The sequence below is a fragment of the Danio rerio genome, chromosome 1 (assembly GCF_052040795.2).
Source record: "Danio rerio strain M-AB ecotype USA chromosome 1, GRCz13ab, whole genome shotgun sequence".
Lineage (NCBI taxonomy): Eukaryota > Metazoa > Chordata > Actinopteri > Cypriniformes > Danionidae > Danio > Danio rerio.
In genome coordinates, this window is record NC_141021.1 from 12,044,576 (window position 1) to 12,070,637 (window position 26,062).

The window sequence follows — 26,062 nt, forward strand, 5'->3', positions numbered from 1 at the left end:
GCAGCTTGTAATGCAAATGACATGACGTTTATCTGGCGTCAACCTACCGTGAACTTTGTGCAGTGCCGACTCTAATTAGACTGCGTTTTCTCCCTTTTTTTCTCCAGAGACAGGAGTCAAGCAGCGTGCTATTCTGAGGTAAATAACACGGAGGTGTGAGCAGTGCAACAAAACTGTTGTGGATGTGAAACTGTCAGACAGAATAGAGTCGCGCTGGTGTTTGTTTGAGTGAACAGCAGACCGTGAAAATGGTGGCTTGTTAACTTCCTTCGCCTGTTTTTGAAGCCTGCACTTTCTTACATTCGACGTCTGAATTTTATTTTGTCATGTTGAGGAAAATAGCTGCCAAAAAACTTCAGTTTTCCAGTAAAAAAAAAAACACAATTGATAACTGGACAAATCAGGGTTATTTCACATATTGATTTGTTAACTCTGCTGAGATTAAAACATTGGTCTTGTGTTGTCTTAATATAAATATAAAGATGAATAAATATTGTTAAAAAATATATATCAAACACTATTATTTTAGATTTTAAAGTATTGTCATTTCTAAAATAAACCCAGAAATTGAACCTATTTGTGACAGAAGCCGACAAGCTCCATCCTTTGTCCAAAGTAAATTTCTTTTTGGATATAAATTTCAACTCAAACTCTGATATTTGTCTTCTAAAAAATGAACCATGTCCTTTAGTGGCACTGTTTGGACTTAATCCTGCAAATGTATTTCTGTCATCTTTGCAGTCAATTGTATATAATTGCTAAAAGAATTACACTACTGAACTGGAAAAACCCTTCTTTGCCCAACTACTTTCTTTGGATGAATGACTTGTTGCAGTTTATTCAAACAGAGAAAATTAGATATACAATTAATGGCAAAACAGAAGATTTCTATACAGTTTGGCAACCTTTTTTGTTGTATTTTTAAAAATAATTTATGTAACCTGTCCTTCATATCTAATCCTGTCTGTATCTGTCTTGCTTTTGAATGATAAAAACTTGTCCAGGAGTGTATTAGGAAGAAATTGTCTGACATTTAACAGTAATGGCAAGAATTAGTAGACTGTCTGCTTAATATATGCTGATTCTGCTCCTTCAACAGACATTTAACTGACTATAAGAAACGTTGCAAGAACATGTCAACTTACACTAACCCTAAGTCCAATCTAACCGTTCACTTATTTTGTAATGAGAATTAGTTGCAATGTAACTTAAATCCAACAAACGGACCATCCAAATAAAGTGTGACCACAGTAATGGATTACTTGGATGTCATTTGTTAATGTATTACTATTATATATATATATATATATATATATATATATATATATATATATATATATATATATATATATATATATATATATATATATATATATATATATATGTGTTTAATCACCACCCAACATTTTTTACTTCAATATTGTGAAATTAATGTAATATGGTTTTACTTTCCCTCACTTGTAATAACTCTCTGATTGAGAATTGGCAATAAAAAGAGTTAAACTGAATTATCTAGTAAAATATTATGTAATGTCATCATGGCAAAGATAAAATAAATCATTTATTAAAAAATGAGTTATTAAAAACTATTATGTTTAAAAATATGTTTAAAAAAATTCTCTCCGTTAAACAGAAATTGGGGAAAAAATAAATAGGGGGCTAATAATTCAGAGGGTTTAATAATTCTGATTTCAACAGTTTATTTTACTCACATTATCATGAATCGTAAATCCCTTTAAAAACTCCCTGCTAAAAAACTCCCTGGTCTTGCTGGTTTCAATACTAGTCTTGATGCTGGTAGTGCTGGTCTCAATGCTGTTCAAGACCAGCACTGAAACCAGCAAGACCAGAAAAACCAGCATAAAAACCAACAAGACCAACATTGGAACCAGCATACCAGCATCAAAACATACCTTACCAGCCTATGCTGTTTTTAATTATTTTTTTTTAAGCAGAGCTACCACTACCAAATCGACTTCACTTCTCAGCATAAATAAGATTTCAATTTGAAAATAAATATACAATTATTTCCCAGAGATGGGTTGCAGCTGGAAGGGCTTCCGCTGTGTAAAACAGATGCTGGATAAGTTGGTGGTGCATTCCGCACTGGCGACCCCTGATTAATATAGCGACTAAGCTGAAAAGAAAATAAATGATGAATGAATAATAAGAACATTTCTTGGCAAATATAGGCAATATGTTTTGGTTCATTTCAATTAAAATATAAAATTAAATACAGATAAAATCAAAACATTGCAAAAATAAAATACAAACTTCAAAGTTTCAACTTTTTTTGCATTGTTTATGTTTCACTTGACTTTTTTCTATTCCCCCTACGTATTAATTTGGGTGTACTAATTTTTTGTACTATGATCTATTGTTATTTTCTTTTTGGCTTTGGTGACTAATCTAATATATATGCACAAATATATTACAACTGTATCAAATCTTTTGTTTTTAAATCAATTATGCACACAATTTGTTTTCTATGGTCTTGCTTTTGTAACAATGCACAGATAAATCTACTTATAAAATGTCATGTCTACAGTAAACTTTTACTATAAAGTATACAGAATGATAAATGAATTGAGTCAAAAAAAAACATAAAAAAGAAGCAACCTGACCATAAAAGCCAGTTTATGAAGGTACAGCTGCTGAGTTTCATGTGTCAGACACTTAATGCCATCTGGTGGCTTGTCACTGTATTTTGCTCAAGTCTGCACATTTACCTGAGCTGGCACTCTCCATTTCACTGTTTTGTGCTTTTGCTAACAATTACTAAAGCATAAGGAACACGGCATATTTTCTACATTTTATTTTATAATAAAACTGCTATTTATGGTCACATGATGAGGCCCATCTTCATTTTCCAGTAGATTTGAAGTCTTTGAATCTATTCAGCACTCTTGCTCTCAGTTTGGTGAGTGTCGACTCCGGCAGCTGCCCGTGTGTGTCTCTGAGATAAACAAATCAAGAGAGGAAGAAACTTTAACGTTATCTGGTACCTATATGAAAAGGCAATGGTGGACTCAACTTCCTCTATGTGCTAGAGAAGCAGAACAAATAAAGAACTGCAAATAAATAATTGTTTTATAGCTTCACTAGTTACACAGTTTATATGAGAAGCTTCAACACACCAAATCAGAAGTGATGCTTCTCACCTTGTGGTTATTTCTGCAGATATGGGTCTTGCTGCTGGAGTTGTGGGACTTGAAAAAGAGATTAACTTTGTTTTTATGACAGTTATAAAGCACAAGACAATCAACATGAATGAACACACTGTAAAGTTTCAGGATTGACAACCACACGTGAAGAATTAGTTCACCCAAATTGGAAAATAGATATAAGATATATATAACAGATATTAATAACTCACCCAGATATTAATAACTCACCCTCATGTCATTTCAATCCCCTGAGGCATTGGCTTATCTTTGGAACAAAAATGAAGTTATTTTAAATTAAACCGAGAGCTCCCTCATCCTCCATGAAGGGCAAGGGTCCCAAAATCATTGGCGAAACATGTGATTTCATTTGTTCAATTGTAATTAGGCTCCAAGGAGATTTTTGTTTGCCAAAAAAGACTGTAAAAATGGCTTTGTTAGCCAATGTTTTCTGCATCAGATCAGGGTGGGCATATACTTCATGCAATATGACAAAAACAAAGTTGTTTTCACAGTTTTTTGGCACACAAAAGTGTTCTTGGAGCTTCGTATGTTTACAGTTGATTCACCAAAGTCAAATAGGATGTTTTGACAATGTTTTTGGATCCTTTTCTGGACTTTTGCTGTCTATGGAGGATGAGAGAGCTCTCAGATTTCATCTAAAATAACTTTTGGTTCTAAGACGAACGAATGTCTCGGGATTGGAACAAAGTGAGAGTGAGTAATTACCGGTAAGTGTATCTTTTGGTCATTAGATTTTCATTTTAGAAAAGGATATTTAAAAACTAAAAACAAGCTTTTTTATTTTCATTTTAAAATTCAGAAATTATTTGATTTTCATTTTTTATTTCGAACAACAAAAAATAAAATCACCAGGAAACAAAAATGAATAAAGGCTTGTATTTTCACGCTGTGAAACCAGATAGGCTGACTCAATCACAGTGACGCAATGCTACCACACACAGGCTAGCCTACAATAGGCTATTATTTTTTTCCACTTAATAATGTTATAAAAGGTATTATCTTGTGATAACGGGATTTTGTTAAGACATTTTTTTTTCGTATTTCACCTCATATTTCAATATTCGTTTTTGAATTTCAAAGCAAACATAAAAAAAAAAACAGATCGTTTATTTTTTAAATATTAATTTCTAAAATGAAAATCCAATGACCAAAAGATACACTGACCAATTACCGTAATAACAGAATTTCCATTTTTGGGTCCTTTAAAAACATTAAATCCCATAAAAATGATCAATTCCTGTGATAAACTTAGTTTATTGGCAGCTCACATGTTTGGTATGCGGTATTCTTGACCCAATAAATTTTACAGCAACTCATGATTTATCAAGTTCTCTACTTTTAACCGAGCCAACATCGACAGAGACATTATATTTTATATTTGAAAAGCTGTTTGACAAAAGGCTCTTGAACTGCTGCCATGCCCACTTACCATATTGTTTTAGGACTTGGCTCAAAAAGTGATTAAGTAGGCAGATGCGTGTCTTTTTGTTTATATCTTATTATCATTATTTAGGGCCTCTAGAAGTCTAAGACTGACACTAGTGCCACCTTGTGTAGCTTTAGCTTTGCCTGTCGAGTTCAGACTGCAGGATTTTCAAAGTAGTAGCATCACAGATGTTTTTACGCTTTTTACGACCAGATGGGCTAAACTCTAAAACAATTCAATATTGTTAAACTGCTGACCACCAATTTAGTGTGTCCCAGGCATTAAACAAAACATATGAAGTTTAATGATGTTTCAGACATCAATGCAAATGGCTGTCCCCAAAAAATAGTAAGGCATAGAGGCAATTTTAAAGTGCTTTTGAAATGTGCACTTTTATTCGATGTTTACGGTGGCCGAGAGAGCTTAACACGCTGCAATTTAAGAAAGCACATGCAATTACAAAAAACACCAGCAAATAAAGAAACGTTCTTTATCAATATGACAGCATACGAGTTGCAAATTGGTCACAACACAAACAACTGAAGAAACGCGCTGCAAATTGGTCACAACACAAACAACTGAAGAAACGAGCTGCAAATTGGTCACAACATTTGCAAATATCCACAAAACACAACCGAAATGTCTCAAGGGGACCCAAAAACATGACGGACCCTGCTGAGATATGGATGTGTTATGTTGTGTAATCAGGATATTAAACTAAACGAAAAACAACTCACCTTTCATAGACCACCAATCACTTCAGTGAGCAACAGTCACAGCATAACAACATCCATATCTCAGCAGGGTCCATGTTTTTGGGTTACCTAGAAACATTTCTGTTGTGTTATGTGGATATTTGCACTTGTGACCAGTTTGCAGCTCGTTTCTTCAGTTCTGTGTGTCGTGACCAATTTGCAACACGTGTGCTGTCAAATTGATGAAGATCGTTTCTTTATTTGCTGGTGTTTTTTGTAATTGCATGTACTTTCTTAAATTGCATCTCGGTAAGCTCTCTCGGTCACCGTAGATGTTTGACGCAAACTCAACTGAAAAATGAGGGTAGGACATAGTGTAGCTCCACCCCTTTTATTAAAACAGCCAATAGCGTTTTGTTTAATCATCACTCTGCCGGTGGGAGTGGTTGAGCTCAAGCGCATCAAATGAGGAGAGAAGGGGGTGGGGCATGTCAGATACTAGAGAGCTTTTGATTGGTCACAATGTGATGCGAAACTGAAGTATGAGGTGACGTAAATAAAACCGAATGAAAACACACTACACGCTTTACATATTTATATCAGTTTTATATCTCCGTAACATGAATTTTGTTATTGTTTTGGTGAGCAATAGCTTATAAAGATCCTAAAATCGAACAATACTAATACTACATCTAAAAATTTTATTTTCATTTCATGAGACCTTTAAGTCATCAACTTTGACAGTAGTGTGTATGTTGCTTATTACTTTATAACACATAGTACTGTACCAACCTATTGCCTTCAACTGGTTCCTGTTTAACAGACGTGGCTGAAGATCTTTCAGACAGACTGAACTCTGCTTCAACCATCTCTGGAGTGAGACGGAGCTCCGAGCTCTCAGACCTGGCAGAGAAATCACACTGTCACCGATCAGTCACAAACAATCAAGATGGAGGGTTTATTCAAGCTGGTGGCTAATCTATATTTACACTCCAGACTGAATCTCATCTCTGATATTGTCGGGCAGATTCTGAAGCACTGGAGGAGCCTCCATAGGCAGCATGTCAGACCTGTATAAAAGAGTTTTGAAAGAGCTTAGACTTGTTTTATTGTGTGTGGAAATTTTTGTGAGTGTGATACGTACATGTGTGGGATGCAGTCGATTTTTAGAGTCGAAATATTGGATAAACTTTTCAATGCCATAGAGGGAAACTTCTTCCATGTCATAATCCCTTTGATTATATCCTATACATAATGAATAATTACAGAATGAAGGTATTTCAAAGTATAGTGGAACATTATTAAACAAAAAATTCTAGTCCTGGATTCACAGCAATACAATATATAGTACAAGTTGTGATGTAAAACTTTCATTTAAATCCCTAGTTTAAAATTGATATATAATAAATAGTATACAGTGTATAAAAAAGGTATAGCAACGCTGAGTTAAAATGTTTATATGCAAAATGTCTCATGTAAGTTGTGGACAAACCTGTCTATCTAGAACTTTCTTCTTTGTTGTATTGTCCACACCTCTGACATTGGCGCTAGTGATGGTGTATCGAGGCAGCGGACACAAATAAAAGTCCAGGTCAGTCTCCAGGTAAAGCGGAGCTGCTTTGAAGGCATGAACATGAGGAGCAGGATTCTACAAAGACAACATCTATTATTTAAGCAACGTAAGGCCGACCCATGTTCAAACATGTCTGAATTAAATACTAAATTCTGATGTAAAAAAAAGAATACAAAAGTAAAACAATGTGCTACAGTTAAATACAAATACGAAATGTGAATTTGTACAGTATAGTTTTGGTCCAATATTATTATTATACACTCACCGGCCACTTTATTAGGTACACCTGTCCAAATGCTTGTTAATGCAAATTTCTAATCAGCCAATCAGATGGCAGCAACTCAATGCATTTAGGCATGTAGACATGGTCAAAACGATCTGCTGCAGTTTAAACCAAGCATCAGAATGAGGATGAAAGGTGATTTAAGTGACTTTGAACATAGCATGGTTGTTGGTGCCTGTCTGGTCTGAGTATTTCAGAAACTGCTGATCTACTGCATGATCTCTGAACACACAACATGCCAATCCTTGAGGTGGATGGGCTACAGCAGCTAAAGACCACACCAGATGCCACTCCTGTTACCCAAGAACAGGAAACTGAGGCAACAAATCACACAGGCTCACCAAAGTTGGACCATAGAACATTTGAAAAACGTTGCCTGGTTTGATGAGTCTCGATTTCTGCTGCAACATTTGGATGGTAGGGTCAGAATTTGGCATCAACAACATGAAAGCATGGATCCATAATGCTTTGTATCAACGGTTCAGGCTTGTGGTGGTGGTGTATTGATGTTGGGGATATTAGCTTGGCACACTTTTGGATTATAAGTACAAATTGAGCAGCGTCAACATCACAGCCTACCTGAAAATTATTGCTGACCATGTCCATCCCTTAATGACCACAGTGTACCCATCTTCTGATCGCTACTTCCAGCAGGATAACGTGCCGTTTCATAAAGCATAAATTTGAGACTGGTTTCTTGAATGTGTCACTGAGTTCACTGTACTCAAATGGCCTTTACAGTCACCAGATCTCAATCCAATAGAGCCCTTTTGGGTTGTGGTGGAATGGGAGATTCACATCATGGATGTGCAGCCGGCAAATCTGCAGGCACTGCGTGATGCTATCATGTCAATATGGACCAAAAACTCTGAGGAATATTTCCAGAACCTTGTTGAATCTATGCCACAAAGGATTAAGGCACTCCTAAAAACAAAAGGGGGTCCAACCTGGTACTAGTAAGTATTAGGTGTACCTAATAAAGTGGCCGGTGAGTGTCATTTGAGAAAAAAAATAATTATATATTATTATTATTGAAACTTGTGCTTTTTTTTCACAATTCCAATATTTTACATTCATTTTTTATTTTAGTTTTAGATTTAAAAAGAATGATTTCAACTAAATCAGCTGAAATAAAATGAGTTTCACTTTTTAATATTTTATGTCTATTGTTTTTATTTTATTTCTAGAAACTAAAGCTTTACTTTTAATGATTTCGTATTTAGATTTAGCTAACATTAATAGCATAAGAATGCTGTAATGATAATATCTGGCTCAATAAAACATACAAAGATCCGTAAAGGGTGAGCTCTGGGTGGTTTTAGGAGTGTTTCAGGTGCACAGAAACTGAGGGTGGGATTTAAACTCAGATCTGCTCTATCATCTTCCTGTGGGTTTTTCTCTTCCTCATCCTCACTGAGATCTACAGATGTACATGTCACCACAGGAAACAGCTCGTCCTGTAAAGACATGAAATTCATATTGGCTTTTGAATTCAAACAAATAACAGTTAATACATTTTTAAGAATGATACATGTAGTTTACCTGTGCTCCAGTGCGTAAAGGCCTACTCAGCTCAGGAGGAATATATGATGCTGCTGCTTCATAGGCAGATAATGGCTGATAACCCATCAGTCTGTATTGCTGGGGCACCTGAAGAATAAACACATACACACTTCATTCCAATTAATATTTCATAATATGCTCAAAAGCATTGACAAATGCCATTGAAATTACCAAAGCTCTAGTTTTATTTATTCTCTTAAATATGGATGTCAAACAGTTTGGATACTAACATATCAAAACTAACATACTTGACATATCTTCTGTATTGTGACAAATAATCATAGGAATTTTACAATACAATAATATTACTATAGGGTTGTGTCAACTACTGTATGCACTATTTGGATTTTATTAATAGACTACATGTGGTATTTTCAAAAGATTTTCCCACACACAACAAATTTTTGTGTATATTCTACTAAAATGTAGACATGACATTGCATGACATTTCAAGCAAAAATCTCCCACTTGCTGGAATTTTAACCCCAAAAATTACAAGACAAAAATCCCTATCATATGTTCAATGAATGGGAAAAACATTGTCTTCTTCCCGTACTTTTAGAGTGAACAATGGAGTCCTGAGTTTCATATCTGCTTCAGGCGTTTTTGCAGGAACGTGACGAAATGCTTTCGCAGCCTGAAAACCACAAATGATGGCATCAAATCACACATCTCTAATGCTGAACTGAAACTTTATTTGGAAACATTTAACCAAAACAAAATGTATGTTATATTTACAGCAAATAAAAACATGAACTCTGGTTAACTTGGTTGACAATTATAAAGCATGCTATAAACAGTTATACACAATAACTATAAGCAAACGCTCACAGGTTTGTCAGCCTGGTCTTCAGATATAAAGGTTTTGAAGGAGAAGGGTCTGATTTTTTCTGGAGTAAGTATAAAAAGGCAGGACTTCTCATCCAGATCTAAACAAAACAACACAAACACATGTTAAAAAATATCTATTTGTGTGTGTGATATGGCAGGTAATTCTAATTATACATAACAGAATTAAAGGTTTAGTGTAGGTGTGTTATATATATATATATATATATATATATATATATATATATATATATATATATATATATATATATATATATATATATATATATATATACATACATATACACACACACACACACACACACACACACACACACATATATATATATATATATATATACATATATGAGCAATTCCAGTGTTATATGACATTTGCAGTAAAAACTCAAAACATAAATTCACATAAAAAGTATATGTTAACATTATATTGAAACACCTGTTTATATTTTACAAAACAACTAGCCGCAGAGTTATGGAAGCAGAAAAATATCAATCTGTAGACTCTTTTAATATTTTAAATGGGAAAAATAAACATGCGTTATGGATGTGACAAAAGAAGTCTACGAGTTTACAATATACTAAATACCTTGTAGAAATTCTGTGAATTAAACTGCATAACCCAAAATAATTCATAATAATAAAAAGGATAAGAGTCAGCTCTCTATAGAACAAACATGATTAATTTTATTTTATTTGACATTTTTGCTTTTATGAAGGAAAAGCTTCATGATGGATGTGACACTTTTTCGTTATGGATGTGACCCATGTGAAATTTCCACTTGTGTGACTTCAAATATAATAGTTTGAAAGGTATATATACATCCACACTCAATGGCTACTTTATTAGATACACCTGTCCACATTCTCATTAACACAAATTTCAGCCAATCACACGGCAGCAACTCAATTTAGGCATGTAGACATGGTCAAGATAATCTGCTGAAGTTCAAAACGAGCATCAGAATGGGGAAAAAAGGGGAATTAAGTGATTTTGAACATGGCATATGTGTTGGTGACAGACGGGCTGGTCTGAGTATTTCAGAAACTGCTGATCAACTGGTACTTTCACGCACAACCATCTCTAGGGTTTACAGAGAATGATCTGAAAAAAGAAAACAAGGTGTACCTAATAAAGTGGCCGGTGAGTATGTATATAGCCTCTTACGTTCTTCCAGGATTATTTGACCAAACTGAACTTAAAAAAATTTAATGTAAAAATATTTTTTAACATTATCATGGTCAAAACATTACTGCATCCTTCAGAAATCATTATAAAATGCTGATTTTCTGCTCAAGACACATTTATCATCATACTTGCCATATTTTAGTTTGTATTCTATAATTCTATACTTAAAATAGACATTTTACACAATGGAAAACAACCTTAAAGTCATTTCTTTCACCAATTTAAGATACTCTTTCTGAATCCAAGCATTAACTCCTTTAGACAAAATCTATACTCACCTGATTCATTGTTTCCCTGCTGACTCCTAGTTTTGCGAACAAGCTCTCTCAGAGACACCAGCCTCTTGTTCATCCGACATTGAAGAACAACCTCAATTTAACCCAACAAGGTGTAACATTATTACACTTATTAGTACAGTAAAGCTTTTTATTATCAAGCAACAGATAATCAACAGAGTGAGAGGTAAACAACCACAGTAATAATGTGCTAAATAATAGAGCAATGTCAACAAAACTCCATTACATTATTAGAGTTATTATACCTTGCGAGCAGCCTGCTGAAAGAGTCTGAGCGCTCTCTGTCTGACCTCCAGCTGGCCAGTTCCATAGCGGCTGAAAACAGCAGTGCATGCTGGGACCTATAACAGAGAGTTACTAAATAAGTTTAAAACACATCAACCTTTCCATACTGACTAATAAGTGGTATGTCAAATTTAAAACAGTGTATCCAGTGCAGATGCAATTTCATTAAATGAGTCTGTCATAGATTCATGCTTACTCAAAAGCAAGTGTTTTCATGCTATCATGAACGTACATATTTACAATATATGTAAATCTGGACTATATTAAAGGTACACTAAAGGTTTTTAGGAAATACGATTATTTTACAAGTCACCTAAAGTTATACAGTTGAGTTTTAGTATTGTGGAATCCATTCAGCCAATCTCTGGGTCTGGCGAGAGCACTTTTAGCTTAGCTTAGCATAAATTATTGAATTGTATTAGACCGTTAGCATCTAGCTAAAAAATGTCAGGAAATTGCTTAGATATTTTTCCTATATAAAGCTTGACTATTTTGTAGTTACATTGATATATTATGCAGCCCTTTTACCTAGTCACCTCGGGGGACCATTTTGAGGCGCTGTGTAATATTATTGTGCCTGCTGTAGCCATGGTCCGGCAGTAAAATTCCTTTATTATTACGCTGGAATGAGAGTATAGTTCCTAGCCATAGTGATCTAGTAGGTCTTAGTAGACGATTTAACTTCAGAAGAATTGAGCTTTAAAAAGAAACTTTATTGAAACCTTTTTTGACATGTTTAAGTGCGATGCTAATGGTCTAATCTGTTTTAATGATTTATGCTAAGCTAAAAGTGTTCCTGCAAGACCCAGAGATGACCTGAATCGATTAAAAAATGGTAAAACTCAACTGTTTAACTCAAGAGGAGTTGGAAAATTTGCCTATTTCCAAAAAAAGTGGAGATACCACACATATATATACAGTTGAAGCCCCTCTGAATTATTAGCCCCCCTGTTAATTTTTCCCCCAATTTCTGTTTATCGGAGAGACAACTTTTTCAACAGATTTTTAAACATAATAGTTTTAATAACTCATCTCTAATAACTGATTTATTTTGTCTTTGCCATGATGACAGTACAGAATATTTTACTAAATATTTTTCAAGACACTTTTATACAGCTTAAAGTGACATTTAAAGGCTTAATAAGGTTAATTAGGTTAACTAGGCAGATTAAGGTGATTAGGCAAGTTATTGTATAACGATGTTTTTCTTCTGTAGAATATCGAAAAAATATATAGCTAAAGAGGCTAATAATTTTGACCTTAAAATGTTTTTTTTTTATTTTTTATTAAAAACTGCTTTTATACTAGCCAAAATAAAACTAATAAGACTTTCTCCAGAAGAAAAAAATGTATAGGACATACTGGGCAAATGTCCTTGCTCTGTTAAACATCATTTGGGAAATATTTAAAAAATAATAATTCGAAGGGGGGCTAATAATTCTGACTTCAACTGTAAATATGTATATAGAGTAAAGCCCAAAGTTATTGAAACCCCAAATTCTAACTTTATATATATATATTTTCTTCTTCTTCTTCTTCTTCTTTTTATTTAATCGTATAATTTGCAAAGTTATAAAACCAACACAACCAATGATTTTTGAACTTTGCATGGTTTAGACAATACCTTGTGCTTTTTACAGCTGACGTAAAAGAGAACTTAGCTCAATACTCATGTGGCGTGCCGTCTGAAAGTCGGCTTTCTGTCTTCTGAGTGTGTTTCTGCTTCCACCCAAAAAGGGGAATTTACATGCAAGGTGTAATAAATGATTCATGAGCTATTTTGAGCTTAAATTTCACAAATTCTGGGAACACCTGAGACTTATATTACATATTCCCATCAAGCAACTTTCTGTTTAATAGAGGTCTAAAACTAAACATCGACCATCAGTGAAATTTTAATAGGCATCTAACAATAATCCATCAATAAACAAGTCAACAAATACACAGATTAGACAGACTTCACATGTGTAGTCATTCATTCCTCTCTTTTTCTCAGATTTTTACTGGCAATCCAAATGTATCCTTGTTTTAGCCATTTATGTTTACATGTCTAGATATTAGATGCCTTTTAATAAGATCCTACTGAATGATACATGTTATAAACCTGATTTTTAAAATTAATGAAATAAGGTAATACATTCCAAAATGTTGGTATTACACTTCTGTGTACCTGTCCAACATGACGCAAAACTCTCCGTGAGAAAAGTTTAGTTGAAGGTCTGGAAATAGCCACTGACTCACCACTGTATTTTAGCTGAAACACAGATAAAAAGCATTGGAGCACTGAGTGGAAATAATGTGACACAAAATGTTTAACAAAATGTTCTCTGGCTTACTTTGTATACAGCAACTGCCTCATCTTGCTCCTTCAAAATTTTAAGTTTTAGTTCCGTTGAACACGGATCATCACCCAAATCAACTTGCCTAAATATAGAACACACAAGTATTAGGGTTTTCCAGTTCACCCAAAATGACAGTCACTATGTTATATAATCACATAAAGTTAGGTCCATAAACATTTGGACATCTACACAGTTCTAACATTTTTGGCTCTGTACACCAACACAGTGGATTTGCAATGAATCGAACCATATGTGCTTTAACTGCAGGCTGCCAGCTTTAATTTGAGGGTATTAACATTCAAATTATTCCCAGAGATGGGTTGCGGCTAGAAGGGCATCCGCTGCGTAAAAACTTGCTGGATAAGTCGGCGGTTCATTCCGCTGTGGCCACCCCAGATGTATAAAGGGACTAAGCCGACAAGAAAATAAATTAATGAATGAACATCTAAATCAGATGAATGCTGTAGAAATTACAACAGTTTGCATATGTGCCTCACACTTGTTAAGGGTCCAAAGGTAATTGGAAATAATATTAATCTTAAATCAAAGCACAGTTCAATGAGTTCCGAAGCATTTGGCTTAATATGATTAGAAAATATTGCCTGAAACACTTCAGAATTCATCCTGCTGCTTTTGTCAGCAGTCACATCATCAATAAATACAAGAGAACAAGTGCCATTGATAGCCCTTGTTGTCAGCACCATGTCACTACTACCACCAGGGTCACAAGCAGTTCCTTTATTTTCTTCTCTTCCTATCCCAAGTTGATCTTGATCTCATCTGTCCATAGGATGTTGTTCCAGCACTGTGAAGGCTTTTTTAGAACTCTAATATGGCCTTCCTGTTTTTGAGGCTCACTAATGGTTTATATTTTGTGGTGAACCCTCTGTGTTCACTCTGATGTAGTCTTCTCTTGATTGTTAACTCTGACACACATACACCTACTCCTAAGGAGGGTTCTTGATCCTGCCAACTGTTGTTAAGGGTGTTTTCTTTACCAGGGAAAGAATTCTTTGATCGTCCACCAGAGTTGTTTTCCGTGGACCTCCGGGTCTTTTGATGTTGCTAAGCTCACTGGTCCGTTCTTTCTTTTTAAGAATGTTCCAAACTGCTATCTCTTTGATGAGTTATCTCTCAGTGAGAGCTCTTTGTATCTCATCTTGAGAGTTCACAGTAACAGATTGCAAATGCAAATAGCACACTTGAAATGAACTCTGGACTTTTTATCTGCTCATCGTAATTGGGAAAATGAGGTAATATCACACACCTGGCCATGGAACAGCTTAGAAGCCAACTATCCAATTACTTTTGGACCCTTAACAAGTGGGAGGCATATATGCAGACTGTTGTAATTCCTACAGCGTTCACCTGATTTGGATGTAAATACCCTCAAAATACCCACAGTCTGCAGCTAAAGCTTGATTGTTTCATTTCAAATCGATTGTGTTTGTGTATAGAGCCAAAAATGTTAGAATCGTGTCGATGTCCAAATATTTAGAATAGTGTTGATGTCCAAATATTTATGGACCTAACTGTATATCAACACACCATCGAATAGAATTGCCTTTCTCCTCCTTTTGTTGGACCCTCTTTAAAAACGCAGCTTCCTTCATTTCTCTTGTTTGATCTGCAACCTTGGTATAAGACATGGCTTCAAGAAATAAAACATACAAGCATCTCACATTAAAAAAACAACTTTGATTTGTGGTCATATCAATTCATATTGGATTACTTGCATGTTGCTCTCCAAACTGTGTCAGTTTGATCTGAAATTTGATTAAATTCTTCAAACTGAATTCTGTATATACTGTATATTTCAGCCACAATGGTGGGTCTAAAATTCAAGGACATCATACACCCTGCGGTAGGTAGCTACAAAATGTTGCTGAGAGTTGAGCAAAAAAATAAAAAATACTTTTTCATCTCTACTGCTGTGATCAGATTCTACTAGAATTACGTGATGACACTGGTGAGGGCAGCACAAAATAAAGTGGTACGTACAGTATGAGCTATAGAATGACCTCAAGAAAAAAACGCCTCTGTAAAAGCCCATTTTCATTTTCATTTTCATTTTCATGTTGGGTGACTTGTAAAAGGGGCATGTAATTCGTAGACTATAAAATGGGGCTCTTCTTATTGTTATATAAACTTCACTCTGCTGACGGGACCAGATAAGATCAGCAGCAATTTTCCATGCTGGTTCGGGCTTGTTTTTGTTTTATAGTGCAGGTCTGATGCTGGTAGACCACCATAATCCCCATAACAGTGGTGGATGAAGTAATAGTACAGAAGGCCTAATAAAATATTGCTCTGGTTAAAATTTAGTATGAATTTAAGTATGAAGACAGTTGAATTTGAATATACGTAGGTATTAAAAAGTACTGATTGATTGGCTGATTTAAAGTTTGTGTGAATCTAAATTTACCATGTATTTTTCATTTTACAAGCGCATATTGTTGTTTTTTTCAAAACAACTAATCCATGCAAGTTAAACCACTGAAGATATAAAATGTTTGTAATATTTAATCAAAGTCTGACCACTTGCTTCCATGTTTAGAGCGGCTGTCCTTCTCTGTTGACATCAGTTTGATGGCTTCGGTTACAGTAGTCTTAACCACACTCCTCTTATTGTTAATTTGCTACAAGTGAATGATGCGCAAAAAGAAAGTCCCGCCCTCTACTCAATATTCCATTTAAGGAAAGTAAGTACTGTACATTAGCATACTGAAATCATAGTCTCAGCAATGTCTGGTTCACGTGGGCTTCAATTAATGATTTACGTGTGTAAACAAGTGAAAATAACAAAACATATCATATAACCTAGTAGTAAGTCTAGGTAGCATACAGTTACAGATAGATGCCTATAAATGTTGTGCAATAGCATTTAAACTCAATCATTTACATTACTTTTTCAACTATTTGAATTTTAGGATGTGATTAAGCAGAAGATCCTGTGAAACCTTTTTTTACAGTGAATTTAGAAAAGTTTAGCATGTTCAATCTGCAAAAAATGTACAATTTTGTGACTTAATATTCAAGCTAAATTATTAAATGTAATTTTTGTGATACTACAACAATTATTAATATGTTTATATTACTGTGAGGGGTAGGATTAGGGTTGGGGTAGGCGTTAATAAAATGCAATGTAATGGGTAATTTAATTAATAATATGAATAATAATCCGCATAATAATTATTTTTACATTACTCTGATTGGTTGGGTTTAGGGTTGGATATAGGTACATGTTAATAAAATAGAATGAATGCATAATTTAATAAACAATATAAATAATTCTTATTAACCGGCAGCAGCTATATCTCTTCTTGCAATAACCATATATAAAAAAAATATCAAAATGTGTATAAACTGTATATACATATGTATAAATACGGCAGTAGGTCCGTTGAAACCTTAAGTTAAGCAAAAATTGAGCCCTAAAAGGCAAAATATATTTATTATGTAACTTAATATTCAAGTTAAATTATTAAATTACATTTTTGTTACACTACAACTATTATTAATATGTTTATAGTACTGTGAGGGGTAGGATTAGGGTTGGTTATAGGGTAGGCGTTAATAAAATGCAATGTAATGGGTAATTTAATTAATAATATAAATAATACTTAGTATAATAACTATTTTTACATTAATGTGATTGGTTGGGTACGATTAGACCTTGATAAAATACAATGAATGAGTAATTTAATAAACAATATAACATATAACAATATAACAGCTGTATCCCTTCACGCAATTATACATATATACACACAGTTAAAGTCAGAATTATTATCCCCCCCTTTAAGTTTCTTTTTCTTTTTTAAATATTTCCCAAATACTGTATGACAGAACAAGGACATTTTCACAGTATGTCTTTTGTTTCAGCTAGAATAAAAGCAGTTTTAAATAAAAAATAAATAAAAAAAACATTTTAAGGTCAAAATATTAGACCCCTAAGCTATATTTTTTCGATAGTCTAAAGAACAAACCATTGTTACATACAATAACTTGCCTAATTTCCCTAACCTGCCTAGTTAACCTGATTAACCGTTAAATGTTGTTTTAAGCTATAAAGAAGTGTCTTGAAAATATGCAGTAAAATATGATTTACTGTCATCATGGCAAAGATAAAATAAATCAGTTATTAAAAATGAGGTATTAAAACTGTTATGTTTAGAAATGTGTTGAAAAAAAAAATCTTCTCCACGTTAAACAGAATTTGGGGAGAAAAAAAATAAACAGGGGGGGCTAATAATTCTGACTTCAACTGTATGTGTATGTAAATACTGGTCTTTAAAGTTACCAAATCTAGTTGCAACATCTAGTAAGAAAATCAGCATTCCAGCATGTTGATACTGCAGCCTTTGCCAAACTTTAATTTCCTGGCTTTTCGTTTTTAACATGCACCTCAGAGGCACTGTGGATGAAAAATGGTGTTCTTACCCTCCCGGAGGTCCTTAAATCTCATTTTGTCTTGTGGCTGGAGAAGCATTTTAACCAGTCCGGCGTGAGTGCTGACATCTGTGGTGGAAACCTGGAGTTGTGGAACAGGTTTGGTCTTCTTTTTGCTGCCCTATAGGAGTAAAAACAGATAAAAGTGATCGTACAGATGATGAATCAAATATTAATTTTCCACTATTGTTTTCATTTTCATTATAATTACCACCAACGCTCATTTACATGAAGAGTCGCTAAAAATAAAACAGATATACAGTCATTGCAATATAGAAATTGCACACTTGAAACAAATTTCCAGCTAAAAGCTTTGCTGGCCTATGAATGTAATTCCATATATGCATTTCCCACATTTGATGGCTGACAGGGCATGCGGTCAATTCAAATTCAATTCCGTAAGCTTGGTGTAAACAATAAAATTACATTTGTAATTCAATCTCACACAAACCACTCTGCTACTGCTTTTTAATGGGCCAAAATGAAATTGAGCCTCAGCTAATTCACATTCCTGCATCTGTACAGCTCAAAGCCATTCAGACCCTGTTGAAAAAAGTCTTTTCTGTTTTTGGTAATGGCTGACTTTCACAGTTAGAAAATACTATACTGGGTATCCAGTATTTTCGCTGGTGAACAACAGGATGGTTTGTCTGCTCCTCCACCAAACCAATGTTAAAATGCATGTTGAAGCTGATCATTTGAGAACACGGGTTGGTATGGTTGAATGTATGCTTGAATTACTAAATACAATAATAAATTTTCTAACCTTATCCAAGTAGGGAGTCATTTTAAGCTTAGGATGGGATGTTAGGGTCGGATATTTTCCATAAGTCTTCTGCTCGTCAGCAAAATCGTCTTCCTCGTCACCATTTCCATCCGGCTTACTGAGACACAGAGAAATAACAATGCCAATAATGTTAGTATTATCTGAAATAGCATTTGAACTCAAATATTTGCATTACTTATTCATCATTTTAATTTTTAAGCTGTGATCAAGCAGTAGGTCTTGTGCAACTGTGGTTTACAGTAAATTTAGAAAAGCTAAGCATGTCCAATTGGTAAAAATGAGCCCTAAAAGGCAAAATTATTTATTATGTAACTTATTATGCAAGTTAAAATATTAACTGTCATTTTTCTGCAAAAAAAAAAAAGAATGTTCAACAGAATGTTCTGAGGTGTTGCATGCTTTGTCTGATGGAGCTCAAATAAAAAAGAGGCTACAAATTATTGCATGTGCTACATACAGTATATCAGCGTTTTTTGGATGAGTTGCAACCCAAAAGTGGTTTTGTGATGTGCAGCGTTTCTTTTAATTGACGTGTGTGAAAGCTATTGATGCTTCTGTCAGATGTGGTTCAAGAGAAAGTGCCTGGGAAAAACATGCTGTCCTAAATAATACAAGCTGATTTACATAGAACATGAAAAGCAGTATTTGAGTTTCAGTCAGCATACTTATGCATTACTTTATGTTATTTTTTTAGCACAAATAAAGTGTAAGTAGTGTGTCCATTTTGAAAATTCCAAAAGAAAAGCCCCCTTTAAATACACCTGGACGATGCACTTATTTATGGTAAAAATTTGGAATGTGAGTGAAATGTTGGACACTTCAACTGGATGCAATCAACGGTCTCAGTTTAGTTATATAGTCTGCAATAGATTACTTTTGACTACAAATATAAATGTCAAAAATGTGGGGGCTCATACCACTTTATTAAATTTATTGTATTAATAGAAACTAAACTGTATTTGCTATTTAATAGCTTCTCCTTGCATATTATTATTAATAATAGTCATATTATTTTAGCTTATACAACCCCAAATCAGAAAAAGAAAGGTCAAATACGTGAAAAAAAAAAATTGAAATGTTTAAGAACAATGTTCAACAAAGAAAGATAGTAAGACATTTGGAAATTTCTCCTACAACCTTGTATAACATCATTAAAAAATTCAAGGAATTTCAGTGCATGGAGGACAAGTGCGCAAACCTAAACTGAACAACCGTTATCTCTGATCCCTTATCAAAAATCCTCATTTATCAAGAAGCAATATCACCACAAAGGCTCAGGATTACTTTGGCAAACCTTTGTCAAGTACCATAATATGTAGTTATATCCACAAATGCCACTGAAAACTGTACTGTGCTAAAAGGAAGTCTTATGTTAACAGTTTCCATAAGCACCGTCTACTTCTCTGGGCTCTAAGTAAATTTTCAAATCGAAGTAAATTTAAAAATCACTATATATATATATATATATATATATATATATATATATATATATATATATATATATATATATATATATATATATATATATATATATATATATATATATAGTACAGTGGTACTTGTGTGTATGTGTCAATCTTTGATGTAGTATAAGTTTGAAAGCATTTCTCCAGCTGAGAACTAGTCCCCTCCACCAATATTGGCACTCTTGGTAAATATGAGCAAAGAAGGCTGAAAAAAATGTCGTTGTTGTTTGACCTTTTGCTCAAAATGATAACAAAATGTCTCTCTCTTTTTTCATCTTTTTCTCTGTCTGTCTCAGTCTGTCTATCAATGAGAATAAAAACTTGTAAACGCATCCCAGTTTTATTAAAAAACAAGTATCATTGATAATCACAGGTGTGCCCTAGTTATTAGCACCTCTATGAGTTCAAATGAGCAAACTATTTTTAAAGAATATTCTCAAATATATCTTTTCATAATACACTGGTAACAACTGAAATTGTTATGAATTTGCTAGTAAAAGGAAGTGTGAATATATTGAGTAAAAGATCAAAAGGTTAATCTATAAAGAACACTTTTCACAGCCTAATTTTTATATAAATAAAGTTTGTGTGAATATATTTTATACTAATATCAGTGAAGAGCACTGCATAAATTATATTTACTCAACCACATACATCCGTTTATCTGTCAGGAGACTACTCTTATCATTTAAACCAGATGGGTTATAAAGGCATAAAATTCACCAGTAACAATTGTCACTAATTATAACTTAATGATCTCACAGATGAGTGTTTGAAAAATACCTTATAAGGGCTTTTAATGCAGTTCAGCCAATCAGAAAAAGTGAGTTATTTAAGCGCTTTTAGTTTTCTGCATTGCTATTGCACAGCAATTATTAATTTGTCAGTGGTATTACCTAAGCAGCAGGTATGGTGTTGAAGAGCCCGTCACAGTCCAGATGACAGGTTTAGAGTTGAACTGAGAGATGATCAGCTGCAGTGTGATGTCCGCAGTTCCATACCGCAAAGGGGTAAATGTCACTTTCAACACAGTCTTTCCATTTGCAGGAATGATCCCTGATTAATAGAAAGATAACACTTGTACAGTACAAGTCTAGTACTGGTATACATTTGATCACTAATTATTATATCAGTGTTTAATTAACAGCCTTCTAGAAAACTTGATTCTGGTTGGTCAGTCATGAACAAGGTATGTTATTCCCCAATAACATACCAGTAAAACTAATAGCACAAGCTCGTATGGGTGCAACAAATAATCATCATCAAATTATTATAGCTAAAAACAATATTTTATGTATAATTGCTTAGTTTTGTGGCAAGTAATATTTGAATTTTGAGATTTGAAATTTCTAGATGGCCTGTGTTATTTAGTGGTTGTTATCTAGGAAGAACATACATTAGAATGTTGCAACTGACCAATCAAAACCAAGAATTTCAGACAGATGTATAATAATCTGCGATAACAACTGGCTAGAAGTACATTATACCTAACAGTAGTTATGTGGAATATGAAGGAATTCTGTTACCTGAAAGTGGTCTAACAGTAAAGGCCTTATGAGGCTGAAGGCAGTGCACTTGGAACTCAAAGTCTACTGGACAACTGCAGCTTAGTGGAATCACATGAGTTGTACTATAAAAGCAATAGAAAATGAAAGAGTAATGTTTAGGGATGCACGATATATTGGCGGCCATATTGATATCGGCTGATAAATGCTATTTTTGATGTTAACATTATCGGTCTGACAAGGAAAAAATTATATATTATTTCTGATGTTTAAAGCTGCTTTTTCGTTGTTTCACAGATTTTGGTAAATGTTCAGTGACTTGGATTCTTTATGGATGCATTATTTATTAAATTTTTTGTCAGGCAGTAGATTTTATTTAAGAGCATTTAGAAAAGTGTATTTTATTAATAAAGTTCAGAGATTACTTTTATGAAGCTAAGGTTTTAAAATAAAATCAGAAGTTCACTCCATGTTTTTGTTTGTTTTTATGCAATCATTCATAAAAATTAGAAATATTTATATTTATCAGCTAATAGGGCCAGACCGAATCTGCGGACGGTTTTTGCTATGTCTGCAGAAAATTTTGGTAAAAATCTGCAGATTTCTGCGGAATTATTTTGGGAGTATAATAACTTAAACCTTAATATGTGAAATAAAAAGTAATACCTTTTAAACTTCTATTTAATGTTTAAATTGCAAATCTAATTAGATTCACTTTATTTGGTAAACAAAGCAAGTCTCTCATATATTATATCTACTAAAAGACAGAAAATATGACTTTACAAACTGCATTGTACATCAATCAGATGAACATTTTCATATTAGTCAATAATATTACTGTAATTAATTTAAAAACAGAATGAATATAGATTTACACACATTAACTCAATATAATAAACAGAATTAATAATGGGCTAAAAATCTGCAGTAATCTGCGGAATTCTGCGGAAAATCTGCGGAATTCTGTGCGCGCAGATTCCGTGTGGGCCTAGTTGTCGGCCTCCAAATCTAATGAGTTATTGGTTATCGGTATCGGTCAAAAAATCTACATGGGTGCATCCCTGGTAATATTTAGACTTTTTCCTTTGTGAATCACCTGAAAGAAACAAATCCCAGTTATATAACCTGTAATATGCTGTAATATGATGATTACTGTAAACTGTACCTCTGTCCAAGCGGCACTGGGGGAAGACTAATGTGAGATGGGATGTGAAGGTCATTGATAACAGGATATGCATGAACGGGAACCAGTAAGTTCTCTTCTCCCTTAAAACAACACAACAGACACATCAACACTGTTTGGCCACTTTTTGAATTTGCATCTGCAAACAACAGCCAAACCCATGTTTTTACCTTGCCATGAATCCTAATGTTATCAGAAAAGTAACGCCACTCGTCTGGTCGAAAAAACACTGTAACAGTGTAAGCAAGACCCGGGACTAGTCGGCACTGCATTTAAAATAAGGAAAAAGCAATCAATTTTACAATCTTAATGTTCTTTAGACAAGCCTTATTTTTGTTCATGCAAGATCTTATTGAATAAAAAAATACTTAACACATCTATAATGAAATATAGAAAGAGTGGGGGAAAAGTATTGAACATGTCACCATTTGTCTCAGAAAACATATTTTTAAAGGTGCTGTTGATTTGAAATTTTCCCCAGATGTTGGTAACAACCAAAACAATTCATATATGCAAAGAAAATAAAACTAATTAGTGTACAAATTAAGTTATGTGTAAAAAAAAAATCAAATGACACAGGAAAAAAGTATTGAACACATGATAAAAGTGAGTTGTAGAAAGGCAGTGAAAGCCCATAGAGAAGCCGAAATCTCTCATTAGTTCTTCAGCAACCCTCTGACCTTCATCATTGTAAATGAATATTAGCTGCTTCAGTACAACATCTACATTAGCAGGATGATGAAGAGGGAACCAGAGTGGACATTTCAACGAGACAATGATCCAAAACAGTCAATGAAACTCTCAAATGCTTTCAGAGAAAGAAAATCAAGCTGTAGAATGGCCCAGCCATTAACCTGACTTAAATCCAATAGAAAATACAAAAATAAAGATCAGTTTGGATAGACAAAATCCACAGAGCCATCAAGATCTTTACACTCTGTTGAAGTCTTGACTTTTTCTCCATATAAGAGGCATCTTTAAGCTGCCATCACCAAAAAAATAAGCCATTCATATAGTAGTATATTGTATAATATATGTTTCAGTAGTTTAGTACTTTATTCTTGTGTCATTTTATTGTTATCACACAGAACTCATTTTTCATTTTTTTGTTTGTTTTGTTTTATTTTAATGTTCGTATTATTTGGGTTTTTGCAAAAATCTGGTTCAATTCCATGTCAACAGCTCCTTTAGAAATATTATTCCCAGGAAAAAAAACATGACATGTTGAATACTTTCCCCCATTGATATAATGAAATGAGACAAAATAAACTAAATATTAGTAACTAAAAATATCAGTAACATTAAAGTATGCTGAAAAACAGATTGTGAAATGGGTTACCTTTTTGGTGTACTTTATTTGGAATTCCTTTGTCTGAGGTGGTAAAATGTGGACACTCAGCACGTCCGAGGAAACATTGACAAGTTTCTTTAAAAAAAATAAATGTTTTTTTTTATTACATCACACTTCCTCCAATATTTTTCCCCTTCTGAAAGGTTTCTTTCAGTTACAACTGTTTAAGGTGTTTCCTCTTTGACCACAGAGTACTATCAGTGGATAACTGGCCATGTGTGTCAGAAAATGGAGTTTCCGGTGAGGTCTTTAGAATGACTGAATATTTGTTTCAGATCAATGACACAAATAATAAGTCACATTATATTACCATTGCATGAGTCATGTTAACATTCCACATAAGATTTAACATAAAAAAATGTATTCAGTTTTTAAGAAGAATGATAAGAAAAACCAACCAGGATCTTCTTATAATCTTTTCCTACTTCAAAGCCACTGAAATGCAGTTCTGATGGCTCGGCCTGAACTACACTGTTACTCTTCAATGTGGTAAACACCTCTGAAAGAAACATTAAAACACAATTATAAAAGATGATATAGTTTGTCAGTCTAAAACGATGCAGGTTATGTACTTTCTCAAAAAGCTATAATGTTTAAGAAATAAACATCAGACAAGGTAATAATGGTTCTACTTGTTTCCAAAAGGTGATTGGGGACAGTTGCAATCGTTCTGGTGTCCTCCAGCAGTTGGCTTAGAGGAAGTAGGTTTTTCCTCTTTACAGTCTTGGAGAACGTCTCAGGGGCAGAATGAACCACCTCCATCCCATCTAGATCCTGATCACAACAACTAATCTAAACCTGTGAGCAGGTAGTTGACATATTAACCTACAACATCAGTGTAAAACTCAGTGCTTTGTATTGTACTAACGTTACCTTAAATTATTAACAGTTTTTAAATTAGAATTGTATGTACAGGCACTTTTATAAGCTCATGATGTGAGACATCATGGAATACTTAAGAGTATTTAAAGGCATTTAACATAAAGCAGGCTTGATAGTCTTAAATGTTCAATTGTCCATGTTAGTTATATATCCCACTGCAAAAAAATATCCTTGGTTTTTATTGTGGTAGAAGTGTAGTAACCTAAAAGTAAAGGATGTAATAAGAAGTCATATTTTTGGTTTGTTTTTGAGTGAGATTGATTAACGTTACCATTTGTATAACCACAGCATTACTACAAATACGTTAACGTAACATGGTTAAACAACTTTAACGTTAGTGTATTAGTTAGTAGTTTTATGTAAAACCATGATTAATTTTCGTAAGAGAATTCAAATCGATTCTTTATTATTTCAAAGCTTTGTATATTATAAAGGTCCCATCTCTTCTCAGCTTTAGATATTCAATATACATGAACGATTTTCATATTACAGCAAATAACGGGAGAGGGACGATTGAAAGGAAGTCTAGGGCTGATGTGCGTTAGTAAACCACGTAACGTCGTCGACGTTAGTGTTTTACTCGATATACTTTGGTTAATTCATTCATGTTGTTTGTTTGTTTGTTAAATCGTTTTATGATTAAAAGAACACTTGAAAACTCGCTTGAATCTCAAACAACGTACCTGTTGATCCTCCATTGGAGTCACGTCAACAATACCCGTCACTATAACAACAAGAGACGCTGAGCTT

General features: G+C 33.8%; 1 protein-coding gene and 2 long non-coding RNA genes across 11 annotated transcripts in view; 1 reads left to right on the top strand and 2 right to left on the bottom strand.

Annotated features, from left to right (window-relative positions):
* The window catches only part of LOC141384773 (uncharacterized), a 60,412-nt gene extending 60,159 nt beyond the window's left edge, over nucleotides 1-253 (bottom strand). For 2 of the 5 annotated variants that reach the window (XR_015476359.1, XR_015476361.1), the window contains exon 1: nucleotides 48-253. This is a non-coding gene — a long non-coding RNA (uncharacterized LOC141384773). The remainder of the gene's footprint in view (nucleotides 1-47) is intronic. The other 3 variants (XR_015476362.1, XR_015476363.1, XR_015476360.1) reach the window with 3 other exon arrangements.
* Nucleotides 15-6,402, top strand: LOC147846694 (uncharacterized). Its single transcript, XR_015476380.1, has 2 exons — nucleotides 15-138; nucleotides 6,133-6,402. It is a non-coding gene; the product is annotated as an uncharacterized LOC147846694 (long non-coding RNA).
* cfap221 (cilia and flagella associated protein 221) lies at nucleotides 2,801-26,035 on the bottom strand. 5 transcript variants are annotated; one of them, XR_015476288.1, is made up of 25 exons: nucleotides 25,996-26,035; nucleotides 25,063-25,228; nucleotides 24,829-24,929; nucleotides 24,419-24,505; nucleotides 23,250-23,345; nucleotides 23,062-23,162; nucleotides 21,918-22,021; nucleotides 21,288-21,447; nucleotides 18,905-19,022; nucleotides 18,130-18,259; nucleotides 15,235-15,337; nucleotides 13,681-13,768; nucleotides 13,515-13,598; nucleotides 11,305-11,400; nucleotides 11,042-11,132; nucleotides 9,560-9,657; nucleotides 9,285-9,365; nucleotides 8,708-8,815; nucleotides 8,452-8,622; nucleotides 6,802-6,957; nucleotides 6,454-6,554; nucleotides 6,299-6,379; nucleotides 6,102-6,212; nucleotides 3,162-3,432; nucleotides 2,801-2,956 (listed from the first exon to the last, which is right to left on the bottom strand). XR_015476288.1 is itself a non-coding variant. In XM_087236758.1 (25 exons), exons 2-25 carry the CDS (start codon nucleotides 25,190-25,192, stop codon nucleotides 2,863-2,865), a joined length of 2,538 nt encoding a protein of 845 aa, XP_087092884.1. In that variant the 5' UTR covers nucleotides 25,193-25,228; nucleotides 25,996-26,035; the 3' UTR covers nucleotides 2,801-2,862. The 5 variants fall into 5 exon arrangements, 2 of the variants coding, with proteins under 2 accessions (XP_087092884.1, XP_087092885.1); XR_015476287.1 differs by having other exon boundaries at nucleotides 3,162-3,483; nucleotides 3,849-6,212; XM_087236758.1 differs by having other exon boundaries at nucleotides 3,162-3,209.
* Between the last annotated feature and the right edge of the window lie 27 nt (nucleotides 26,036-26,062).

Excerpts from the sequence above, each read along its gene's own strand:
- cfap221 (XM_087236758.1), bottom strand. The coding sequence starts at position 25,192 with ATGGAGGTGGTTCATTCTGCCCCTGAGACGTTCTCCAAGACTGTAAAG. Across the intron at positions 24,930-25,062 it reads CAATCACCTTTTGGAAACAA|AGGTGTTTACCACATTGAAG; the intron begins GTAGAACCATTA and ends TGTTTCTTTCAG. Across the intron at positions 6,213-6,298 it reads GATGAGATTCAGTCTGGAGT|GTCTGAGAGCTCGGAGCTCC; the intron begins GTAAATATAGAT and ends TTTCTCTGCCAG.